This window comes from Panthera tigris, chromosome B1 (assembly GCF_018350195.1).
Source record: "Panthera tigris isolate Pti1 chromosome B1, P.tigris_Pti1_mat1.1, whole genome shotgun sequence".
NCBI lineage: Eukaryota > Metazoa > Chordata > Mammalia > Carnivora > Felidae > Panthera > Panthera tigris.
The window spans coordinates 122856149-122881654 of NC_056663.1; the positions used below are offsets into that span (position 1 = coordinate 122856149).

Sequence of the window (25506 nt, forward strand, 5' to 3'; positions counted from 1 at the left end):
AGGGCCCAGGCTCTGAGCTGTCAGCCCAGAGCCCAATATGGGGCTTGAACTCATGAACTGTGAGATCATGACCTGAGCTGATGTCAGACACTCAACCAGAGCCACCCAGGTGCCCCACATCCTTTCTCTTCTTTAAAAAATAGGCTGTATTTCTGGCTACTTAACTTGTTTATACCAAGCCCCACCCCTCATGCTCTGGAGGGACTGCCCTTCTCAGTAAAGGTTGCCTCAGTCCCAGTGTGGCAAGCCCTTCCCTAAGAAGACTAGCAGATGCCCCTGCCCGTACCATGTCTCCTGACTAGAAAGTTCTGCAAGGCCTTAGTTCTGGTGGAGTCGGTGTCAGATCTCATTTCACAATCAGATCAGAGCACACCTAGTTAAAACTTGCCACATTCATCCAGGGATCAAATACTGCCTACAGCAGGCAAAGAAAGCCTCTCCAGATTACTGGCCTGAAGGACAGTGCAGCCAAAATGGAATAATAGATCACACACAGGCACGCCAGAGACATTCACTCAAGTGCCATGCCATGGACACTACATACCTCTTTTTCATAAGGCTATTACTTTCAGGAGCAGGAGACATAACTGTCTTTTCTAACAGAGAAAAAGGCAGAGACTTATACAAGATGCCAAGATGGAGGAATTATTCCAAATGAAAGAACAAGATAAGGCCACAGCCAGAGATCTAACATATATGTCATATATGTCATATATATATGACATATATGACATATGTCATATATATATATATATATATATATGATATATATGTTACACACACACACACACACACACACACATGCCTGATGGAGAATATAAAGCAACAATCATAAAGATACTCACTGGGCTTGACAAAAGAAAAGAAGACATTAGATAGACCCTTATTACAGTAATAAAATAGTTAAAAAAAGAATGAATACAATAAACGAGATTGGAAATGAGCTTGATGTAATGAATAGCAAGCTGGAAGAAGTAGAAGAATGAGTTAGTGACCTAGAAGACAAAATAATAAAAAATAATGAAGCTGAACAAAAGAAAGATAGAAGAATTATGCAACATGAGAATAGACTTAGGGAACTCAGCGACTCCAACAAATGTAATAACATTTATATTATAGGAGTCCCAGAAGAAGAAGAAGAGAGAAAAGGGGCCAGAAAATTTATTTCAAGAAATAATAGCAGAAAATTTCCCTAATCTGAGGAAAGAAACAGACATCCAGATCCAGAGGGAACAGAAAACCGCCATCAAGATCAACAAAAGCATGCCCACACCAAGATATATTGTGATTAAATTTGCAAAATATAGTGATAAAAAAAAATCTTAAAAGCAGCAAGACAAAAAAAGTCCTTAACCCAAAAGGCTAGCTGGAGATTTGTCAACAGAAATGTGTCAGTTCAAAAGGGAGTGGTATGATACATTTACCGTGCTGAATGGGAAAAATACCCAGCCAGGAATATTCTATCTGGCAAGGCTATCATTCAGAATAGAAGTAGAGATAAAGAGTTTTGCAGACAAACAAAACTAAAGGAATTCATGACCACTAAATCAGCCATATAAGAAATATTAAAGGGAAATCTTTGAGTGCAAAGGAGAGACCAAAAGTGACAAAGACAAGAAAGGATCAGAGAAGATCTCCAGAAACAATGACAAAACAAGTAATAAAATGGCAATAAATACATATCTATCAATAGTTACTTTGAATATAAATGGATTAAACGCTCCAATCAAAGCCATAGGGTGTCAGAATGGATTTAAAAAAAAGTCCCAGGGGCGCCTGGGTGGCTCAGACGGTTAAGCATCTAACTTCGGCTCAGGTCATGATCTTGTGGTCTGTGTGTTTGAGCCCCGTGTCAGGCTCTGTGCTGGCAGCTCAGAGCCTGGAGCCTGCTTCTGATTCTGTGTCTCCCTTTTCTCTCTGTCCCTCCCCTGCTTGCTCTCTGTCTCTCTCTCTCTCAAATAAACATTAAAAAAAAGTCCCATCTATATATGACCTATAAGAGACTCATTTTAGCCCTAAAGACACCTGCAGATTGAAAGTTACAGGGTGAAGAAATATTTACCACACAAATGAATGTCAAAAGAAAGCCAGAGTAGCAATACCTGTATCAGACAAACTAGACTTTAAAACAAAGACTTTAGAAAGAGACAAAGAAAGACACTACATAATCATTAGGGGGACAATCCAACAAGAAGATATAACAATTGTAAATGTTCCATGCATCCAACGTGGAAGCATCCAAATATATAAAACAATAATAAAAAGAACTAATTTATAATAACCCAATAATAGTAGGGGACTTCAACACCCCATTGACATCAATGGACAGATATCTAAACAGAACATCAACAAGGAAACAATGGCTTTGAATGACACACTAGATCAGATGGGCTTAACAGATGCATTCAGAACATTCTTTCCTAAAACAGCAGAATACACATTTTTTTTTCAAGTGCACATGTAACATTATCCAGAATAGATTACATATTAGGTTACAAAACAGGCCTCAACAAATACAAAAATATTGAAATCATACCATGCATTTTTTCTGACCACACATTATGAAACTCCAAGTCAACCACAAGAAGAAATTTGGGAAGACCATATGGAGGTTAAAACAACATGAATGAATGAACAACATAAAGAATGAATGGGTTAATCAGGAAATCAAAAAAATAAAAAAACATGAAAACAAATGAAAATGAAAACACAATGGTCCAAAACCTTTGGGATGCAGCAAAATTGTTCCTAAGAGGGAAGTATATTGCAATACAGGTCTACTTCAAGAAGCAAGAAAAAAAATCCCAAAGAAATAGGCTGTGTTTGTAGTTTGAGCTTTCTCAACCTGCTTCCTGCCTGTAGAAGATTGGGGGTCTATAGCCACTTTGCATTTTGCACTATTGTCTTTTTTCTTCCAACCTTGTAAAATTCCTTATAAAAACTTTGTGAGTATATTATTGAATTGACTTCTAATAAAGTACACTGGACAGAAGCCACATTCAGATGTACTTTTTAGAAAAACCCTTCTCTACTTTGGGTCACCTTTGGTACTGCTCTGTTTCCATTTTCTTAGATTCTTAGGAGCACTATTATTTTAGCCAAGAGGGTCTGTGACATATGGCCTTAAGATTCATAGAAGTCCTTTTCTTTAATTAAGAAATTCTGTGAGGTACCATCTTAAATCTTTCTGAGGTCTTTGCTCTCAGGCCATTTCTTGCTTTGAGAGCTTTTTGCTGTACGGAGAGATGGATGAAGAAGAGTTTTACTTTTAAATCCAGAAAATCTTGATTTATTTTCATTTTCTGCAAATTCCCTTTGAAAACAACAGTTTTAGCCTATCTCTTTCTTTCCATACCTTCTCACACATGGCTGAAAATCATTACTTGGCACTTGTGATGATATTCAGCCCTCAAACTTTCTTAGCCAGAAACTCCTTATTTTACTAGGTATTTTCTTTATTGTCTCAAGCATTAGTATTGTTAAAATCTCTGCCATTACATTATATGTTTTCTTTTTTTCCAGCTTGCAATAACATTTTCCTCCTGTCTTTTAAGCCATCACCAAGTCCTTTCATGGCCCTGTCTCTATGTCTTGAGTTGTTTCAGCTTCTGACCCATCGCCCCTTCCCAAACCATTGCTACAAGTTTTGTTATGGCAATTTGTTATGGTAAGTTTATAGGGGTACAAAATTATTTACTACTCATGCCATTGAGAGGTTGAGTCTCATTCTTCTCCCTTCCAATCTTGGCTAATCTGGTGTCTTTTTTGACAAATGGTATGTGGTGGAAGTGATATCCCAGCACTTCTTTTTTTTTTTTTTAATATAATTTATTGTCAAATTGGTTTCCATAGAACACTCAGTGCTCATCCCAATAAGTGCCCTTCTCAATTCCCATCACCCACTTTCCCCTCTCTCCACCTCCATCAACCCTCAGTTTGTTCTCAGTATTTAAGAGTCTCTTATGGTTTCCAGAACTTCTTAGGCAAAGTTATAAGCTTTACACCATACACCTGGCCCTGTTGAAACAATTGTCCAGAGCCTCTATGAAGTCTGACTGTTCCAAGACTTTAGTTCTGGAGAGGTCACGTGTAAGTGTTCGACACTTCCCCACCTGAGGCTAGCTCAGTGTGTTTATCATGAATTTGAAATCCAAATTATTTCTATAAATGAACTTATTGATTGACCCAACTGCCTTAAGATTGGGTCTTGTTTTCAATGTGATGGCCTAGTGTGTTATGAATAAAATATAAATTTCCCAAAGGTTAGTTAATTTTTAAAGGATTACATGCAATTTTGATGACCCCCTCCAATCTAATCCCAAGTCTTACATGTTTTAAGAATCAGTGAGAATGGCCTCATGGAACTTTGAGTTTATTTATTTATTTTATTAATTTTTTTTTTTTTATTGCATGTAGAGATTAGGTACAGTAATGAATTGGACCCATCAGTCATAGGACAGATTTACAGATTACTGTTAGAAGGTAACCCTAAACTAACGTTGGGGTTCCTTGGCATTTCTACACCTACTGAGTGGAAAATGAATATGAAAAACCTCTAATGTAAGTGAATTACATGATCAGGATGGCTTTTCAAATCAGAAGCTTAACAAGGCAGTACTTGTGATGTATACACTGTGAGGTCCCTGTATTTTAAGCACTTAAGTTGTAATGTGTTTTATTGTATTCTCGTGCCAGAAAAGAGTCAGATCTGACATACTTGTCTTTTAATTACCTGAAATGGTGGTCTAAATAGTTTTTATCACACTTTCCATGTACCTTTTTCCTAAACATTACTAGTGGAGGGAATTATGAAGATGACAAGAATAAACCATAGTAGCATTTAGGTTTTCTGAGAGTTGGCACAAGAGACTCTTTGGTAGAGACTTTTTAAAAAATGGTTTGTTTGTTTGTTTATTTATTTATTTATTTGGAAGAGAGGGAGAGAGAGAGAGAAAGAGAGAGAGAGAGTGAGCACGAGCAAGGGGGAGGCAGAGAGAGAGGGAGAGAGAGAGAATCCCAAGCAGGCTCTGCACTGTCGGCACAGAGCCTGACATGGAGTTCGACCTCACAAACCATGAGATCGTGACCTGAGTAGAAATCAAGACTCAGTTGCTTAACCAGCTGAGCCCCCCAGGCGCTCCTGGGAGAGACTTTTGAGGAAAAGATGTTGGAATTGGAATATTTGAAAAATTTGGAAGATTTTAGGTAGCTTGTTTGAGAAAAATCTTCTATTTTATAATGTATAATGATTTAATCATTTTTAGTCCAGAAAGGACCTAAAGTATCATTAGCCTCATAGTATTCAAAGTGCTCACTTGTCAGCAACTTGTTTCCTACCTACAATGAAAAAGGAGATTGCACCAAAATGTAAATCAACACAGTGCTTCCTTTATGGAGAAAGACTAGTTATAAAATGCCTAGGGAATAGTCAATTTACATTTAATTATAAGCTCTTTTTCTGGTAGATTGTTTTTGGATTAACAACAGCCCATAGACCACATTTTGAGTAGTACTGATCTAGTCAGTTTCTGTATCTTCAGACAAAGAACTTGAAGCCCAGAAAAACAAATGAGATTGAAATTACATTTTATATCTATTTAGTTGCAGAGCTAATTTAGTAGAATTCGGGTAACATGAATACAACCGGGTTAAATGTCCTTTCAAGTATATATTGCATTTTATGGATATTGCTGCTTCCTGGAACTGATGTTTTAAAATTACTGAATTATAAAACATATACAAATATTTTTTTCAAATATTTTAATGTTTTGATAAAGCTTTTCTCAATGACATAGAAAGTTTGTATTATTTTGATTGAAAAAGATGTTATTTACTCAGATTGCCACTGTAGAAAATATTTCTGGCTATAAATATGTCCTGAAAGGTAAAAGGCAAAAATAAAATAACTGCTGTGATAGGAATATTGGATGATAAGTGATTTTTTTCTCCCAAATTGATTTTTAATGTTGCTATATCAACTTTTCAATACTTTTTGGCATCAAGAATTCCTTTCTTTCGTTTGTTCTTTCTCCTTTCCTTTCCTTTCCTTCCTTTCTCCTTTATTGAGATATAATTTATACATAAAATAATTCATTTTAAGTGTAAAGTATGATGAGGTTTGGTAAATGTATGTGGTCAGGTAATCACCACTACAATTAAGTTTTATAACATTTCCATCATTTTAAAAATGTTTTCTCTTTCCCCTCTGCAGTTAATCTCCACCTTCTCCAGGCTACTGTTACTGTCACTATGATATTGCATTTTCTGGAATTTCATATAAATGGAACTTATTCAGGATTTTGTGTCTATCTTCTTTCACTTGGGATCATGTTTTTAATGTCCATTCATATTGTTGTATTTATATTTCTTTTTATTGCTGAGTAGTATTTTATTGTTTGAGTATAGAACTTCTTTTTTTTTTTTTTCTCTACCTGATGGACATTTGGGTTGTTTTCATTTTTCTTGGGAAAATACCTGGGGTTAGAAATTCTGGGGCATATATTAAGTATATGTTTGGTTTTATGAGAACTTGAAAAATTGTTTCTCAAAATGTCATACCATTTTACATTCTTGCTAGTAATATGTGACTTCTTTCAAAAAAATTACTTTATTTAAAGTTATTCAGTTTAAAAGAATTAAAAGCATATTTATTCTTACATATGATATTCCTCATGATTTTAGGTCCTGGGTTTTATAATATCCTAAACAATACTATGATTGACAACATTAGCAATACCTACTTGAAGAAAAAAAAGAAAAGTGCATTTGGTTCTTCTGTTCCTTGGACTCTCTTGCTGGTTCAGAAAAAAGCTTTTACTTCTCCTGGTCCTGCCGATTATCAGGTAATTTGTGAATACCAAAATAATATTCTTTATATCTAATGCCAAGACTTAGGGTTTATAACAATTACATGTGACATATTTTCCCCATTATTTTAAGCCATACTATTATTATTGAAATCATTTTTATATGGTAACTTATGACATAAGAATAAACATTAATTTGGTTTGCAACTATGTTTGTAATTTCTTTTTTAAAAACGGATCATATTCTTTATTTATTTATGGATGTCATATGTATTTGTTTAAATATTTATCTTCATTTTAAAATTGCTCCACTATTTTCGGAGAGTAATTTAAGTTTCCTTTACATGCTCTTTGTGGCTTTATGATTTTTGTGTACAAGTCTTACCCATCTTTGTTAGATTTCTTCCTTTGTATTTAGTGTTTCATGTTTTTAAATTCTATTGTAAATGGTACCTTTTAAATATTTTCATTGTTTAGCTTTCTGTTATATAGGTATAAAAAATATTATAATCTTTATTGAAGATTGCTTTACCAATGATCCATGTGGCTTGCTAAATTATGATTAATTCTACTAATTTATTATTAGTTTTGAAAAAAGTTTCCTCAAGCACATTATGCCACCTGTGAATGATAGTTTATATTTTTTCTCTAAGTGTTTCATCTTTTATATATATTTATTCCTTACTGGACATCTGTATCCCAAAACAAATCTCAAGGAAATTAATAGGAATTAAAAAATATTCAGTGTCCAAGAAAATAAAATTCACAGAGTGTGATATCCAATAAAAAAAATAGGTATGCAAGTAAGCAGGAAAACATAACCTAGAATCAGGGAAACAAACCAATAGTAAAAGACAAGAAATTACACAGATGGTAGAAATAGTAGACAAAGACATTAAACAGTTATTATAACTACATTTCATATTCAAAAGGTAGAAGAAAGATTGAGTAAATTGAGTAGAGAAATGGCACAAATAAAAAGACACAAATTGAAGTTCCAGAGATGGCAAGTATAATATTTTTAAAAAGTACACTATCATTAACAACAGATTAGGAGGTTTAGAAGAAAAGATTAGTGAACCTGAAGACACTGATAGAAACTGTCTGAAATGAAACACAGTGAGAAAAGAGACAAAAGTAGTGAATAAAGTATAAGTAAACTATGAGACAATTTGAAGTGGCTTAATATATGTGTAATTAGAGTCCTTGAAGGAAAGGAAGGAGTATGGGGTCATACAATAATATTTTAAGGAATGATGACTGAAAATTTCCAAACTTTGATCAGAGCTTTATAAAAACTGACATATCCATGAAGCTCAACAAACTTGCAGCAAAAGACATTAAGGAAACTATGCAAAGGCATATTATCACCAAATTGACTAGAATGGTTAAAAAAAATTCTTAAAAGCAGCCAGAGAAAAAGGATATATAGTATTGAGGGGCAAAGTTATCAATGGGAGCATATGTCTTGTGGGAAATGATGTAAGTCAGAAGACATAGTGCAACATTTTTAAGTATTAAAAGAAAACAGTTGTCAAACTATAATTCTATAGCAGATTAAAACATCTTTCAAAAATGAAAACACTTGGAATATGTGAAATATATGAAATATATATATGTGTGTGTGTGTGTGTGTGTATGTGTGTGTGTGTGTATACATATATATGTATCTATACACAAGCTGAAATAGTCATCCTTCAAAGACCTGTAGTATAAGAAATGTTAAAGTCTTCCAGGCAGAGGAAAATATTACCAGATGGAAGATGGAATCTGGGTCTATATAAAGTAATACAGAGTATCAAAGATGATAACTATGTGAATAAATATAAAAGGCTATTGTTGTATTTCTCATCTTACTGAAAGCAGGCCATCTTACATGTTTTTGATTTACTGATAATTTACTTTCACATAAGGTAGAGGAAGCTATGGGAGGAACACATACTCTAGCTTAATTTTGACTAAATAAAGGAGAACTAATTGAATAGAAGGGAAGAATCATTTCACAAATAGTGATCATATTATTTTACAGTTTAGCATTGTCAAACAAGAGATTCTGGACATTGTTAGGTATGTACAAGGAATTTAGATTATCCCTGTTTCAAAATGATCATCAGGAAACAAGAAATGTTCTTAAGATCAGAGACTCTTAAGAGTAAAACTGGCCTGTAAGGATTGACAGGAAGAAAATCTCATGAGTAAAATTCTGACAATGCAGTTTTGATTCACATTAAAATTTTAAGAGTACATTTTAAAAGGACATTTTAATATATGTGTATATATTTATTATTTATTCTTTCTCATTCCTAAAGAATTTGAGAAAGTTTAAAAGAATGTACATATGGAAAAGTAAAAATAGCTAACATTTAGGGTAAAAGATATAGATAGAACAAATAGATATTTTACAGATAGAAAGTAAATAGAAGTTAAACATTGGGGAAGTTTGAACATAGTTGTCAAATCATAAAAGGACATGTACAGAACACTGGAAACATGGTGTCTGTCCTATAGTTGACACTCAGGAAATTATAATTGAATAAATGAATAAAAGAGGCATAGAACTGTAATTAAAGAAGCTTAAAGAGAAAGACAATTTATTGTAAAAAATAGTATGGAAAATTAAAATTAGTTTGTATAAGTTTAGTTTGGCCAAAAAGAGTAGCTAGAAAGATAAGAACTCTGCAGGGATAATATACAGACAGTAGAGCCACTGAACTGCTGAATTGGATTTGTCTTTCCTATCAGGAAAAGTATTTTTATTCCAGAGAGAGTGGAACACACATGGTTTATAGGAATGAATCCTAAGATATTTATGGTGGTAATGTAAGAATATCCTAGTGCTTTACAACACTTTTAAAAGATGAAGTGAAATTAAATTTGCATGTCATTTTTGCACAGGGTGCTAATCTTCTCTGTGATGTTCCAGTTTTAGTATATGTGCTGCCAAAGTTATCACTCTAGTGCCTTAAATTAGTTAAAAGCTTCAGATGTAGCTGAAATAGATCTCATTGTAATGAAAGAACAGCTGTAAATCATTACGGTAATCTCCAAGAGATGCTGAAGATTTGTAGGCATAAAAGAAAAATAAAAGTAAATGAAGGTTTTTCTTATTTAAACAAAAATTAAAATTTTACAAAGTGAGAAGTTCATGAATTATTACAAAATTTTATTTTATATATATTCTAGTGTAAAAAACGTATAACATTAAATTTACTATCTTAACCATGTTTAGCTGCTGATTTAAGTGTATTTTTAGTGCCGCATGAACATTAGTAGTTTTTAGAATATTTTTGTTGTATTTTATTTAAAATGTACTAGAAGTTCATTATTCTAAGTAACCTGACGTTTAGATTTAAAAGAGTTATGAAAATTATTACTTGCAAGAAATTTTTAAAAAGCTCTCATTATAATCTTTATTCTCCACTGCATATGCTGAGACAGTATAGCATAGTGATTATGAGCCTGATCTCTGGTGTCAGAGTACTCAAGACTACTTGGGTATATTTTCTTCTGTCACTGACTTTGTGTAAGTTGTTTAAATTCTTAGTAAGATGGAGATCATAATAGTACACACCTTAAAGCATTATTATGAATACTAAATGAATAAATACTTGTAAAATACTTTAAATAGGTCCTGGCACATAGTAAGAACTTAATAACTTTTGTTACTGTTACTGACGATTAAAAACTACCTATAGGTATAACCCAAACTGTTTTAGTTTACATAAAATTTAATAAACTATAGTCAAGAGTGAAAAATACACCCTAAACCTGAGTTTTAAAAATCCAGTCGGATAAACTGTGTTTAACTGCACAATTAATTCACTTAATATGATTGCTGATAGATTTGTGTGTATAGAAACCAAACTGTTTCATATATTCTATTGGCTCACTTGTTTTAGGATTTTTTCTTACCTCACCTTTTTTGAATTAATCAAATATTTTGTATTACTCGATTTCATCTATTTCCATAACATTTTTAGTTATGTATTGTTTTATAGTGTTTTAGTGGTTGCCACCAAAATTACAATATGCATCTTTTACTTTTTGTAGTTTAATAAAAAGGATTATTTTTACCACTTTTCCAATAATGCTATCTTAGAACATTTTAGCTCCATTTTCCTACCTCCTATTTTTGTTTAATTATTGTCATACATTTTAAGTTTACATATATTTTAAATTCTTTGAATATTATTGTTCTGTACAGTTAATATTTATTAATATTTACCCAAATATTTACCCTCTCTGTTGTGTTTTGTTTCTTTCTACATTTCTGTTTTTCTATATCACAGTATTTTTCTTCTTCCTGAAAAACTCTCTCTATTGCTTCTTTTGGTCAAGGTCTGTTGATGAATTATTGTATACTTTTGTCTGAACATGTCTTTATTTTGCCATTTTTAATTTTGGGGGGTTGGATTTTTAGGCTGGTAGTTATTTTCTCCCAGCACTTTAAATATGTTATTCCATTGTTTTAGGTCTTTTGTAATTTCTGTTGAAAAGTACATTGTCAAACTTACTGTTTCCCCTTGAAAGCAATTGATCCCCCTCCCCCCTTTTATTGGCCTGTGTCTTTGATGTGTCAAAAGTGTGATTTTCTTTATATTTATTTGCCTGAAGTTTGCAGAGCCTCTGGGTTGATGTCTTTAATCACTTTTAAATAATTTTTGATTATTATATCTTTATATATTTCTTCTGTCACATTCTTTCCTATCTATATTTTTGGGGCTCTAATTAATATATATGTTACACCTATTCATTATGCCTCAAACATCTCTTATAATCCCTATGTTTTATTATCCATTTTTTCTCTTAGCGCTTCAGTTTAGATATGTTCTACAGACATATCTTTCAATTCATTAATCTTTCTTTAAAAAAACTGTGTTTCAAATGTTATTAAATTGACCTAAATTCTTAATTTCAGATCTTCTATTTTTCAGTTCTAGAGTGAATTCTATTTAAATCATTCTAAAGATTTCACTTTTAGGAGAAATTCTTCATGTTTTAACTATTATTTTCCATTTTTTTTCTGTTTTCTTGAACACATTAATTATAGCTATTTTATTTTTTTTCAACTTTTTTTTTTTTAATTTTTTTTATTTTTTTATTTTTGGGACAGAGAGAGACAGACAGAGCATGAACGGGGGAGGGGCAGAGAGAGGGAGACACAGAATCGGAAACAGGCTCCAGGCTCTGAGCCATCAGCCCAGAGCTCGACGCGGGGCTCAAACTCACGGACCGCGAGATCGTGACCTGGCTGAAGTCGGACGCTTAACCGACTGCGCCACCCAGGCGCCCCAATTATAGCTATTTTAAAGTTGTGTGTACTAACTCCAACATCTGGATAATCTATTGTCTGTTGTTATTTTCTGTTATTTTTTTTGTCTTGAGTTTTGATCATGAATGTCGGTCTTTTGGCATGCTCACGAAGTGTTAATAAAATGCCAGATATTGTATACAATATAGAGACTTTAAATGGTGTTACCTTCTATTTGAGAGAGTTTATACTTTCCTTTGCAAGTTGGGGAGAAGTCAGAGGAGATCACCTTAAAGCAATAATGAATTCTAGTGATTATAGTTTTTTTAGGGCTTAGTTTATTTACCTCTGGTTTGTTCATTTCCTTAAGTGTAGTCTCTCTGGGGATTTCAGCTGTGAGCCTGATGTGTTCAAGACCCCTTGCTTTGTCAGATTCTGAATTGCAATCTTTAATGCATATGTTTTTTAGTATTTTGGTTCAGATTTTTAGCATCACCCCTATCCCTTATCCCCTGGCAAACATCTTCATGGAGAAAGAGATCATGTGTTTGAAGCTTCTTAAATCTGCAATTTTGCCATTCTGGCTTCACAAGACCAAAATAAGCTTGTTTCTCAATGTTTTAACAGCATCCCTCTGCCAGATCTAAACTCAAATTCTCTGTTGCCTGTTGTGAGCAAATGCTACCAGGGAGAAAGCACCTACAAGGCAATAGCTCACTTTTCAGAGGTTCTACCCTCTTTAGACTCTTAGCCCCTCTTGTCTATGCTGACAACTCAAAGTTAGAAGTATCCATGACTCTATTAGGCCTTTAAAAATAGGATTTTCTTATATTTTATCTGGATTTAAATTATTTTTGTGAAAATATGGCCTTCTGCAAACTTAAAATTCCCTCTAAAGCCAAAGTCATCCAATGACTGATTCATTTTCTGAACTTCTACCCATAAACAGTAAAAGTTGCAAAATACTTTTGACCTTCTTTATGCTATAATTTCTAGCACTATATACATGATAATAATAAAATTATTATAAAAGTAAATTATTTTTTAACTTTAATAAATATAAAACCACAAAAAATAATAATGCTGGGTCTGATGTCCTAGATTTGAAGGATTTCACAATTTATGACTGATTTTTCTGTTTGAAAATGATAAAAATCTATTTTCTTTTGAATGACTAGGTAGGAATAATACTAGGAAAGGAATGGAGAAGCACCAGCTTCAGCATTTAGGGTAAAGAGGCACATAGTTTAAAAGATACGTCTTTTAAGGGATAGATTTTATGGTAGATTAATGTTCCTCATAAAGTGTACAAAGAGAGATCTATTCTAGTAGGTACCAAATTCTGAAGTATTAAACAAGTATATCAGATTCTGAAATAAAAACAGTAAAGTATATAAAAATGGGAAAATGAGAATATTCTCATCCCTTTGTATATACAAAGAATGTTACTATTGGTTAACAGTTTAAAATATTAAATGGATACAAATGGCTAAATTATATGATGAATCAGAAAGAGTATAATATCAAAAAGATTAATTAATTGCTAATTAAATTTTTAGGTTACCAGCTTTATGTAACCTATTAATTTACATACTCAATGCATATTAGGAATTGTAGTATTTAAGAGAGTGTAGATGATTTTGCTTAGGAAATTTATTCATCCAGGATTTTCACATGATCAGTGTAAATAGTTATTGTTCATATATTTTATTTCATGTATTAATAATTAAGTACTAACAAATAATACTATATAATTGGCCAAATATCTTTATATATGTGTGTATGTGTATGTGATGTATGTGTATATATACATGTATATTACTTATATATATATATAATGAAACAACAAGAATTGATGTTTGAATTTGACATTATGGTATAGATAATAACTCACTTGTAATGTGTTTAAATAATGTATGTAGATCTATCTTGTTTTTCTAGAGGTCCATATAATCAACTCTTTTTTTTTTCCATTCAATGTCTCATTGACTTAAAGTCTTTTGCTTCTATATCCCATTTAAAATTTTTAATTTTTAATGAATATATATCTGTCTCTATTTAGTGACAGAGCAACATTGATGGGCTTCCTTGAAAATTTATTACTCATAGGGCCACTTGAATTGATAAATAGCACTGACACACTCTTTTTTATTTCTTTTTTCAACATGCTTTTTGGAATTCACAGGTTGGTGGAGTTTCTGATGAATTACCTAACTTGACTAACCGATATGCTGTTATTTTGTCAAGACCAGAAAAACCTACTAAACTGTCAGATATGGTAAGAAGACCCCTTTATAACAAAAGTTATTTGTAATCTGGGAATCATGGAGGGACTGTATAACATGAACAGCATATTAGGATCTGAGAGAGGTACATGGTAGGCTGTTGGTAACATCTTTGACTAGTATGATACTTCCTTTTTTTTTTTTTTTAAGAGAGCATGAATGGGGGAGAGAGGCAGAGGGAGAGAGAGAGACTCATAAACAGGGTTCATGCCCAGTGCTGTGGGGCACTGTCCTACTACCCTGGAATTGTGACCTGAGCTGAAATCAAGAGTCAGATGCTCAACTGACTGAGCCAACAAGGTGCCCCGATACTTCCATTTTTTAAAGTTCACCAAAAGTCTTGAAGCTAAGCAGAGTCCAGCATTGCTCTATGAGAGGTGATTATATGGAACATCTCCTGTAGGATCAGAGAACATTTGTTTTTAGAATGTGTAGGAAAACATAATCATGTTGTATATGAAGGGGAAGGCCTACTTAAGGTTCAAAACAGTTTACTTATAAGTGTAAATTTTTTTCTTTTAAATTTGAGTCAATCTTGAAACCTAAGACTCTATAGTGATTTTTTAAATCCATGTGAATCTGTATTTTAAATTGTGTTTTATGATATTTTTCTAACTAAATTTCCATTTTTTATAAAAAGCTAGTATTGAATAAATTGAAATACATAAAGCAGATGACATTTAAACATGAATACTTGACTGTTTCATCCAGATTGATTTTACTAAAAGTACATTTTGAAATTTGCAGTTAAAAAGTTAGACTTCTATGTATAGATATTGCTAAAATAAATCTATATAGAAATTAGACTGTCATTATAAGATATTCTTAATAACAAATTATCGAAACAAGCTCATCAACCAGGTTTTAAAACTTGAGAAATAGTATTGCTTGCTGAAATAAAAATTATAGTAGGTTCACAGTGCCAAGAGTTGATTAATTCGTTAAATTAATACGTTGTAAAGTCTAAAAAATCATACAAATTACACTAATTTGGTGAGAGGCATCAGGAATAGACTTATTTTTTTCTGAGACATTGGTTGACTGAATGTAGGAGATGGTGTCAAAATTGACATCAGGTTCTATGACGTTTTTGTACCAATAAGTTCAAAAGACAGTTTAAAATTATCTGTCAGTTTTCTTGACATGTAAGAGATTCTCATAATTGTTAAATAAATGTGTTGTTTTCATAGATCATTTCTTTATCTTGAGCAATTTTATGGTTGTGTTGTTTCTCAAGTGAATCATTGTACACATTGTAGGATCCACTGTGAGGTATGTCAGAAGTAATTTATTACTAGTTTAAAGCTTTCAAGCATAGGAATATTTAGTGGATTCATAGTTATTTCTATCATAATATCATAGTTACTAGGAAAAAAATTCAAATCTCTGAAGGTACCCCTAGGAATGCATATGTATGTGCTAAATTTGCTTGTAGTAAAAAAAAGATGGTGATGTGCCCTAAAGAAAGATGAGTTACTTACCAATTGCTGTTATCTAATTTACATTTTTCTCTTTTACCTTGGTCTCTCACTGGATCTTGAAACTTCTGTTTTTGTATTTTTATTTTTTGACATGACATACTTGCAATGGAAAGTATTGGGTGGGACTTTGTTTACCCAAGAAGCAGAATAGTTTAATCACATAGAATATTTTAGCTTTTGAAACTCTTCTGCAAATGAGATACTCTTCAAACCTGTGGGTGTATAATATATATGTAATGAGAATCCAAATTATTAATTTCATATCAAAATTGATCTTAAACTTATGAAATAATGGGATTAGTTTTATAATTTTCACTTCAAATAAAAATATTACAGTGCTCACTTCGACAGCATAACAATTAAAATTGGAATGACACAGAGAAGATTAGCATGGCCCCCTGCACAAGACTGACATGCAAATATGTGAAGTGTTCCATATTTTATTTATTATTTATTTATTTAAGTTTATTTTTATTTATTTTTGAGAGAGAGAGAACACAAGTGGGAGAGGGGCAGATTGGGGGGGTGGGGCAGAAGACATAGAATCTGAAGCAGGCTCCAGGCTCTGAGCTGTCAGCACAGAGCCCAATGTGGGTCTCAAACCCACGGACTATGAGATCATGACCTGAGCCAAAGTTGAACGCTTAACCGACTTAGCTACCCAGGCATCCCTGAAGCATTCCATATTTAAAAAAAAATTAGACAGTTTACCTCCTACATATTTAAAATTTATATATACGGATATACTGCAATCTTAAAGGACACATTGTTTGATTTTCAAAATTTTATATAAGTTTCACATAAAAATATTTAAAAACTCAGGCTTCTGCTTTCATATGAAAAGCATGAACATATATCTCTTTTCTTTTTACATGGTCGCAGTAAAATAAGTTATTTTTAACTACAACATAATATTGGTTTAATATAAAAAGACAGAGTGAATATATGATAAATGGAAGCTATAAACAAACCAAACATCTGTTTATTAGGCATTCCAAAAGTGGAATGCTAAGATAGTAGTTAGGAACATTTGATGGTAAAAAAACAAAACAAAACAAAACAAACAAAACAACAACAGAAGGTTTTCCTAAGCTGAATAAAGACACAAGTCTTCAATAAGAAGAAGTCAACAAAATACCAGGAAGGATGAATTTTAGAAGTCAAAAATCCCTTTCACATGGTTGCATTTTCAGAAGACTAGAAATAAAATACCTTGGAATCTTCCACAGAGAAAAGTAAGTGGGTCACCTACAGAGGGATGAGAAACATACTGATATCAAACACTATCCCAGTAGTATTAGCAATATTTCAGAGCTAGAAAATGATGGATTTCTGAGAGGAAATAATTTTGGATATAGAATTCTGACTTTATCCAATATAAATCCAATTAAATGAATCAAGAAAATAATTTTCTGACACACAAGAGCCTGGAAATTGTAGTACCTCTACATTTCCATGTATAAAGATGTTCCAGCAAAATATAAGGAGAGAAATGAGAGAAGAGTGATATAAACCTAGAGAAGAATAGAAACTAAGAAATTCCTGGATGAAATAAAGTGAAAACAAATTAATAAAGAAGGCATTTTTAGCTCATTCATGGGTCATCTTCAAGAGTCAGGGATTTGGTGACAGAATTTTATTTGCTTCTTTTTGTGTTTGGCCATACTAGTTGGTTTGATAAGCAATAAATATGATATTCTAATTTCTGTTTTAATACTGATTGGTTTTAGATCAATCTATACAAATTGCAGAGATCTTAGTTATAATATAAAACGTAAATATTAGAAAACTTAATATCAATTACATTTTAATATCAATAAAAATAAAAGACTGTAAATATTAGAAAACTTAATATCAATAATAATAAAAGAAAGAGGTAAAAGTTTGGGAGGCAGTAAAATATGCTAAATTTCTTATAGTGTGCAGAGTCAACAGATGTCAAAAGTTGACAAATTTCAGTATAAGTCCTTATATTAAGTTTGTAATGGTAAATAATAATAAAAAATCCCAACCTCTAAGAAACCCAATTACTGTTAAATTATTTCTGGGAATAGAACAGGGAGAGGTCAAGGAGGACAATTTTACTGTTTATTTTAGACTCATCTATGATTTGATTTTTATTATGCTGTGAATGTATTATTTTAAAATAATAATAAAAATAAAAATAGTACTCATGAGTTAATGGTGAGTATGTGTTTGGAATAGCATTATGATGTACTGGTTCCTGGACTGACCTATTCTCTGCAAACAAGCAAAATTCTAGATAAAATAGAAACAGAATGTTTTCATGAGTGCTTCCAAGAATTAGAAAGAAATGAGTACACAGGCTAAAGGCTAAATTTAGGAGGGACCCAGAGTGGCAGTGAAGTTCACTTTTACCCTGAGGACATTTGCCAAACAACTAGATGACTTTGAATTTTAATTGTTACAGCCTTAGAGGCCTCTAGGGAATGAAACAAAGCCTAAGACTCTCTCATAGTGGGTCCTCTCAAAGAAGAATCATTAATACAGTTACAGCTCCAAAGGGCAAAAAACTATGCAGGAGTGAAATGCAGAGTGAAATCACCAGAGGATTTGTGAGAAGTTACCAGTGTTGGACTTTTTGGTTTTGAGTGTATGTTAGGGGAATCACCACTGAGAATCTGTTACATTTTATATTCATTTAATGACATGGATTGTTAAAAACAACAACAACAACAACAACAAAAGAAATCTGTCACAGATGTTAACTAAATTAATTTTATTAATAAAAATAAGTGCTAATGCTTCTTCTGTACTAGGCACCATTCCAAATGTATAGTAACTCATTTGAGTACTATAATTATGGTCATTTTGAAAAATGAGGAAACTGAGGCACACGTTTAAAGTTTAAATGACAGAGTCAGAATTCAAACGGAGGCAGTTTAGTAATAGAGTTCAGTCTTTTTGCGCTACTCTTCTCCGGCTTAAAGAATTAGGCTTACGTGAAATAAATATGACAGTATAATAAATTACTTTTATGATTTAAAACAAAAGAGATGAGACTGTAAAGATCTCAGACATTATTATAAGGAATAGAAGTTTTTTTTTTTTAATGTAATTTCTGTCTTCCAGAAGCTGATAGAGAATTCAGTATTATGAACGATATTGAAGTTAATAACTTTCCTCTAGTTATTGAGAGACTAAAAATTAACTATGATTATCATTTAGTGGGAAAGTCATTGGAAGAATTTGATATACTTTCTTAGATCTCTTCATGCCTCATAAAGGGGCATCCTTTGCCTAATGACAACTGGTATCAAAAGTCACAAAAAATTAGAGCAACTTTTTCTAAAAATTAAGAAATGACCTGAATTTATTAGAATTATTTGGTGAGCAGTTTGCACTATAGCTTTAATTACTTGAAAAACAGACCTAGAATACAGAGAGTTGAGAATGAAGAGAATATTAAAAATAAATTGTGATTTATATATTTTTTAATTTATGATAATTTAAGTTGTTAAATATTTTGATTACAATCCCTAAACAGGTTAAAGTTTAAGAGCAAAAGCTTTGGAATCAGAGAAATGCTTTTAAAAATTTTTACTCCCCCTTGTAGATGAATGAGCTTAGGCAACTTCTTTAAATCTCAGTTTCCTCAAACATTAAATAAGGATAGTAAATTAAATAGGGATAGCCCAATAGGATCAAAGTAAGAAGTAAGTGTATTATTGCTTCTAACACTTATTTCATTGCGTTAGTAACCTATGAATAAGTTAGTTATAAAGATTGTAAACGTCAGGGTTATGGCTCAAAGCTAAGTCAGTCCTATTCCAAAGCCTATGCTCTCTTTTCACCATTCTGTAATATTAATGAAGAGTATATATTGAAATATGGTAATGTCTTTTTCTTTTTAACACTTTTTTGAAAGTGAAATTCGCCTTCTTCCACCTGAGGCACCTCTGTCTTGCATGGTATTACTATGTCAGGAATGAAAAGGGAATAAATGTTGAGTTTTTGACTTAGGAAACATTTCTTGAAGTTTACTTCAGAGACAGCAATTGTGGGGACCATGGCTTAATAAAATGAAAAGAAGTTTCTACGTTATTTCTAAAGTGTTTCCTAATTTCAACTTTCCTTTAAATATTCTAGAACTAGAGGTTGGCCAAGAGTTCCAACTTCTGTATTAATTAGCTATTTCTGAATAATAAACTCAAAATCTTAGTAGCATAACATGAAAGACATTTATTACGTGCAAGTTTGCAGTTCAGGTAGGGAAGCTTAATTCAGGCTGCAGGTTTTCTGGGGGAAAGTCTACTGCATGCTGCCATTTGACTGGGACCAGCAGGATAGCTGGGGCATATTCTCCTCATGGTGATAGCAGAAATCCAATAATTTTACTACAGGAAAGATAATAGGAAAGTTGTAGAATAAGGGAAGCTTCTTGCTATACTGAATGAGAAAGCCTCTCCTGAATTGGAAGAATATGCAAGAATCGAGAAAGACAGCAGAGCAATGGAGTTGATATTTGAATGTGAGGCTTGTTTTATGCTCCTCCACATTCTTTGTGAACTCTGGTAAGATTGAGTGTTGGGTAGTAATGGTGGATAAATGGAGACTGAAGTTAAGAAATCCCAGAGATGAGGGGCACCTGGGTAGTTCAGTCAGCTAAGCCTCTGACTCTTGATTTTGGCTCAGGTCATGATTTTACAGGTTGCAGCCCCTCACTGGGCTCTGCGCTAACAGCACAGCATGGAGCCTGCTTGGAATTCTCTCTCTCCTCTGTCTCTCTGCACCGCCCTCCCGCCCCCCCCCCATGTCCCCTCGCTCTTTCTGTCACTCAGAATGAATAAATAAATAAAAAGTTATTAAAAAAGAAATCCAAGAGATGATAAAGCATGAATTCCTCTTAATATCTGAGAGTCTAGAAATGTGCTAGAGTAACACCCTCTTTCCCTCACACTGGGTGGCTGCTGCAGATAGAAAAGTTATAAATGTGTATTTAGGCAGAGAGGGGCTATATCAGTCAGGCCCTGGTCAGAACATTGAACCTCACTAGTTATTTTGAGATAGAGAATATAAGGAATCGTGTATATTGGAGAACTAAAAAGACAAAGAGGGAATGCTAAAGTATCTTGGACATAGTAACACAGGCAATCAGTGCCACCATGTTTAGGCCTTGGGGGACAAAGGGAATGGGTAGAATTATTAAAACTTGAAAACTCGGAGAGACCTTTAGTTGCTGGGATTTAGCCCTCTGAAGAGGAGGCATAGCCTAGCTGGTGCTAGTGTTTCAGGAACTCACAAGTAAAATCAGACCCGTGGGACCCTAAAGATAGTAAAAATATATCAGAAGTGATTTCAGCTGAACTATTTCACAAGAATTAAAGTTCTTCTGACTAAATCTGTATTACTCTCAGGCTGTTTTATAATTTCTCATTGGAATGGATATAGAAAGTGTTTTAATTTTTGCATAGTTTTTAGACTTTATTTTGTTGGTTAGTTTGCTTATTGGTATCTTATCATTCACCTAACCATTGGTGAAGGAAAGCACATGAAAATGAATTTTCTGAATATAGGCCCATTAATGTAAGTAAAGGATTTTAGGCACATGATTTCTGAAATCATGGAAAGTGAGTTGGTCAGAGTACACTTAGATACTTCCTTGAGTTACATTACATTTTGAAGTCTTTATAACTTTCACTTAATTGTGTAACTTCATTAGTTCAGAAAATGGGTTTGATATGCAAACAGCAAGAACAAGTGCTGCTGGCTGTCATCTTCATCAAAGCAGAGAAAGGATAGCGAAGACAACTGCCGAGCCAGATTCGCTGGCATAAGCCAGATTCTAGTGGCCTGCATTTTGATTGGGTGCAGTTACCTACCAGTACTTACACAGATTGTGAGAAGAATGCTTTTCTATAGTTTTAGCTATTTTTGATTGCCCTACATAGATCTCAGAAGTAAATAATAGCTTCATGAAGAAAGGATTTTATCTTTACTCTTCAGTTGCTAAAAAATTTTTGCACTTTCATGTGTTTTGAGAATGAAATCTGTCCTAACTTTGAAGGTGTCACGATTATTTAAAATGAACAATAGTTGGGTTGCTGGGTGGCTCCGGTGCATGGGTGCATCTTGATTCAGGTCTTAATCTCAGGGTCATGAGGTCAAGCCCTGCGTTGCAGCCTACTTAATAAATAAATAAAATGAACAACAGAGGGGTGCCTGGGTGGCTCAGTCGGTTAAGCTCCCAACTTCGGCTGGGGTCATGGTCTCATCGTTTGTGGGTTCGAGCCTCGCTCTGAGCTCCAACACAGAGCCTGGAGCCTGCTTTGGATTCTGTGTCTCTCTTTCTCTGCCCTCCCTCCCTTGCTTACACTCTATCTCTGTCTCTCTCTCTCTGAGAAATAAACATTAACAAAATTAACAAAAAAATAAAATGAACAGAAAAATGACTCATATTTTATATATTTTCGGAGGTTTAAATTTTGTGACATTTGTGGCATCCATCCCAATATGATTCCTACATTTTATATCAACCAGTCATTGTTTTACAGCTTATTTGGTTATTAAACAAGAGGAAGTATGTTAACGGTGATATGGAAATGTTTAGTCAAGACTATAACTCCATCATTTAAGTCCTTGAAGCTAATATAACCACATGTGCAACCCTACAAATGGTATAACAATGATGGCATTAATACCATTAAGACCTCTCTATAATAAATTCATGACTAATGAAACATGGCATTATGGCATTTAGAAATTGACTTCAAATTTCTAATTATCTTACTTAGGATGCATATATTCATGAGGAGTAAACCTTGTTTCAGTGTGTTTAAATATTTAGGAACTCATATCTCTTTTCAAAATTACCTCCACTGATGGAAAAAGCTATAGCTTGAAATGCTGGATTCATTTACAGATATCTCACTGACATGGTTATAACAGACATCTTTTGACCAATTGAAAACATTAAACTTTTAGGTACATGGTCATCATTATATACAAAAGTGTGTACTAATTGTCCTTCTGTTGGCACTTTTAGGGACAAACAGTAGTCCCTTTGTATTATACAAATTATTATAGATGTCTAAGGGAAAAGGTATTTTTCCATCACATAAGTTTAAAATGTAGTTACTAAGTAAGTTTTATATCATTGTCACAAGTACATAGGGAACAGATATGGAAAACTGTAACAGGTTTATATAAGTTAAAATGACATAGAAAAATAGAAAAAGAGGGTAAAGGGAAGAGTCAGAGCTAAGAGGAGGATAAAGAAAGGAGATAATGGGAAGAAGTACTTACATTATAAAGTTTGAGGGGGTACAGAATGACATAAGGAAAACCAAAGCAGGAACTTGTAGGAGAAATTGTAGCTACGTAAATTCAGTTGCTACTATAGGAAGAAATTGCTTTCAAATGAAGAAGCAGATGCATAGGAAGAAATCCCTTCTTTCGTCAGCCTTTCCAGTATCCTCTAGTACCTCCTGTTGGCAAAACCAGCAAAGAGCCATCTGACAAAGCACAAATATGGTTTGAAGATTCTCAGGTTTTGAGCTGGGATAATAAATTGCTTAAAATCTGGTACCTTTCACCCCTTAGACCACTTAGCATCCATATGTGTCTTTCTACTCATGTTTGAATTTCCACATGATATTCCAAACAACTCTGTGTTTCTGCCTAATACAAACAACTATGCTTTGTATAACATAAGTTTCCTCACTCTCCAACATGAGGAGATACAAGTTTCCAACTGTGTTTATCTTCATTTTTGGCCAAATTTAGTCATAGTCCATCTAAATATTTTGTTATCTAAATGCTGTTATACAGTGTTAATGTGCAGTTTGATTGTTACATAAATACTAAATCATACTTTGTTAACTTATAAAACTTTTAGAAAATAAAAAGGAGAAAGAGAAGAAGGAAGATTAAAATAGTTAACACATAGACACATACAAGGGAGAGAAGCGGAGAGAGAGAAGGAGATTTATCTGAAGACCTGCCACAGTCCTTATTTTTAAAATAGTCCAAGGCTGTAGATGATACTTCTGACTTCCTTCTATTACTCTCTGCCTTTTTCCTTTGCTCTCAAGAAGAGTGTCAGTTGTTTAGGGTTCTTTACCTAATAGAAGACCAAACTTTCATTTTTGAAGGATGTGAATCCTTAACGACTCTTCCTTTTTTTGCTTGATGTGCTTTCTAACAATCTTACATTGGAGATAGAAGTATTAGAAGAATTGCAGAGAATGCCCTGATAAAGTTTTTCCTGTCCTCACTGTGTATTAGCAACCCAGATTCCATTTGTTAATTGTGACAAATCACTCCAGTCAGTAAACTCTACCTCGTTTCAGTAGCATCAGTATCCGCAAATGCTAGTTGACACTGAGCTTTCAACTTGTACAATCACAGTTGTATCTCTAATGGAAACATTCCTCTCTTGAGAAGCAAGACTTATAAATAAGTAGAGCTCAAAGTTATGGAGACAGGAGGCAAACATTTTGCATGTTATTAGTGAAATAATGAGAAGAGGTACTTGATATATATTGTATCTTAGCACCATGTATGTTAAAAAAATTTTTTTTTAACATTTATTTTTGAGAGACAGAGAGAGATAGAGCACAAGCGGGGGAGGGGCAAAGAATAAAGGAGATGCAGAATCTGAAGCAGGCTCCAGGCTCTGAGCTGTCAGCACACAGCCCGACTCGGGGCTCAAACGCAGAAACCGCGAGATCACGACCTGAGCCGAAGTAGGACGCTCAACCGACTGAGCCACCCCGGCACCCCCACCATGTGTGCTTAAATCCTGTCCTCTCAAGGTCTTGTCTCTCAACTGGCCGGTACCTTAATTGAGTTTTCAACAAGCCCTTCTGATGTTCTTTTAGGTCAGATGATTTTAAGTGCTGAGAGTATGTTAGACCTAGTGAATTGTGTGAGCACAAGCCCGATGCTACATTTCTTTTACTGCGAAATGAGTTCCTTGATCATAAATAATGTCTAGAATACCATAACAGTAAATAAGCCATTCTCTAAGTCTAAGGCTGGCAGTATTGGTGAAAGAATTATTGGCAGGGAAGACAATTTCTTGTAATGACCTTAAGGATTTTGAGTCAAGGTTATACTGGATTCTTCAAAGAGAGTAAGTGTTCTTTTTCTTCCTAGTCTCTCAAAGAGAGAATAGTTTATTTTTTGCAAGATTGACTTACTCTTTCTTAAATGATTGTAAGGATTCCCTGTTAAAGCCTTCTAGACCTGAGATTTTACTTGTGGGAAGGTTTTAAAGAAAGGATTCAATTCCCTTATCTGTTAACCCTGTGTTTCTGATGATTTGGCCTCTGGGGTCTTGTTGACCTTGGAGAAACTGCCCCTTCCAGGATTAGCCCGGAATGACTCTCCTCCAAATTTCCTTTCTTATGCAAACTAACCAATCCAGAGCTCACCACCAACAGCCTTCTTTATGGAGGCCAATAGGGGCCATTATTCTCCTGCTTTAATCACCCAGGGACAGGTACCAGACAATAAGGGACAGCCCCCTAAGCCCCTGAGCCTTCTGAAATTACTCAAACTAGCCAATCCTAAACCTGCATATCCTTTGTCACCATTCCTTCTAGTGGAAACCACAGTAAAAACTCTCATCCATATTTTCCCCTTCCTGCCTCCCCACCAACCTTGGTGCTTCTCTGTGTGACCTCCTGTGGAATTGGGATCTGTGAGTATAACAGACT

General features: G+C 33.6%; 1 protein-coding gene, 1 non-coding gene and 1 pseudogene across 2 annotated transcripts in view; 2 read left to right on the top strand and 1 right to left on the bottom strand.

Annotated features, from left to right (window-relative positions):
* STPG2 (sperm tail PG-rich repeat containing 2) overlaps positions 1 to 25506 on the top strand; it is a 614041-nt gene that overhangs the window by 142896 nt on the left and 445639 nt on the right. The window contains 2 exon segments of the mRNA XM_042984154.1: positions 6682 to 6842; positions 14243 to 14335. Of these exon segments, the coding sequence (XP_042840088.1) occupies positions 6682 to 6842; positions 14243 to 14335 (254 nt within the window).
* On the bottom strand, positions 9660 to 9759 carry LOC122238247 (annotated as a pseudogene).
* On the top strand, positions 16159 to 16266 carry LOC122238192. Its single transcript, XR_006217154.1, has one exon. It is a non-coding gene; the product is annotated as a U6 spliceosomal RNA (small nuclear RNA).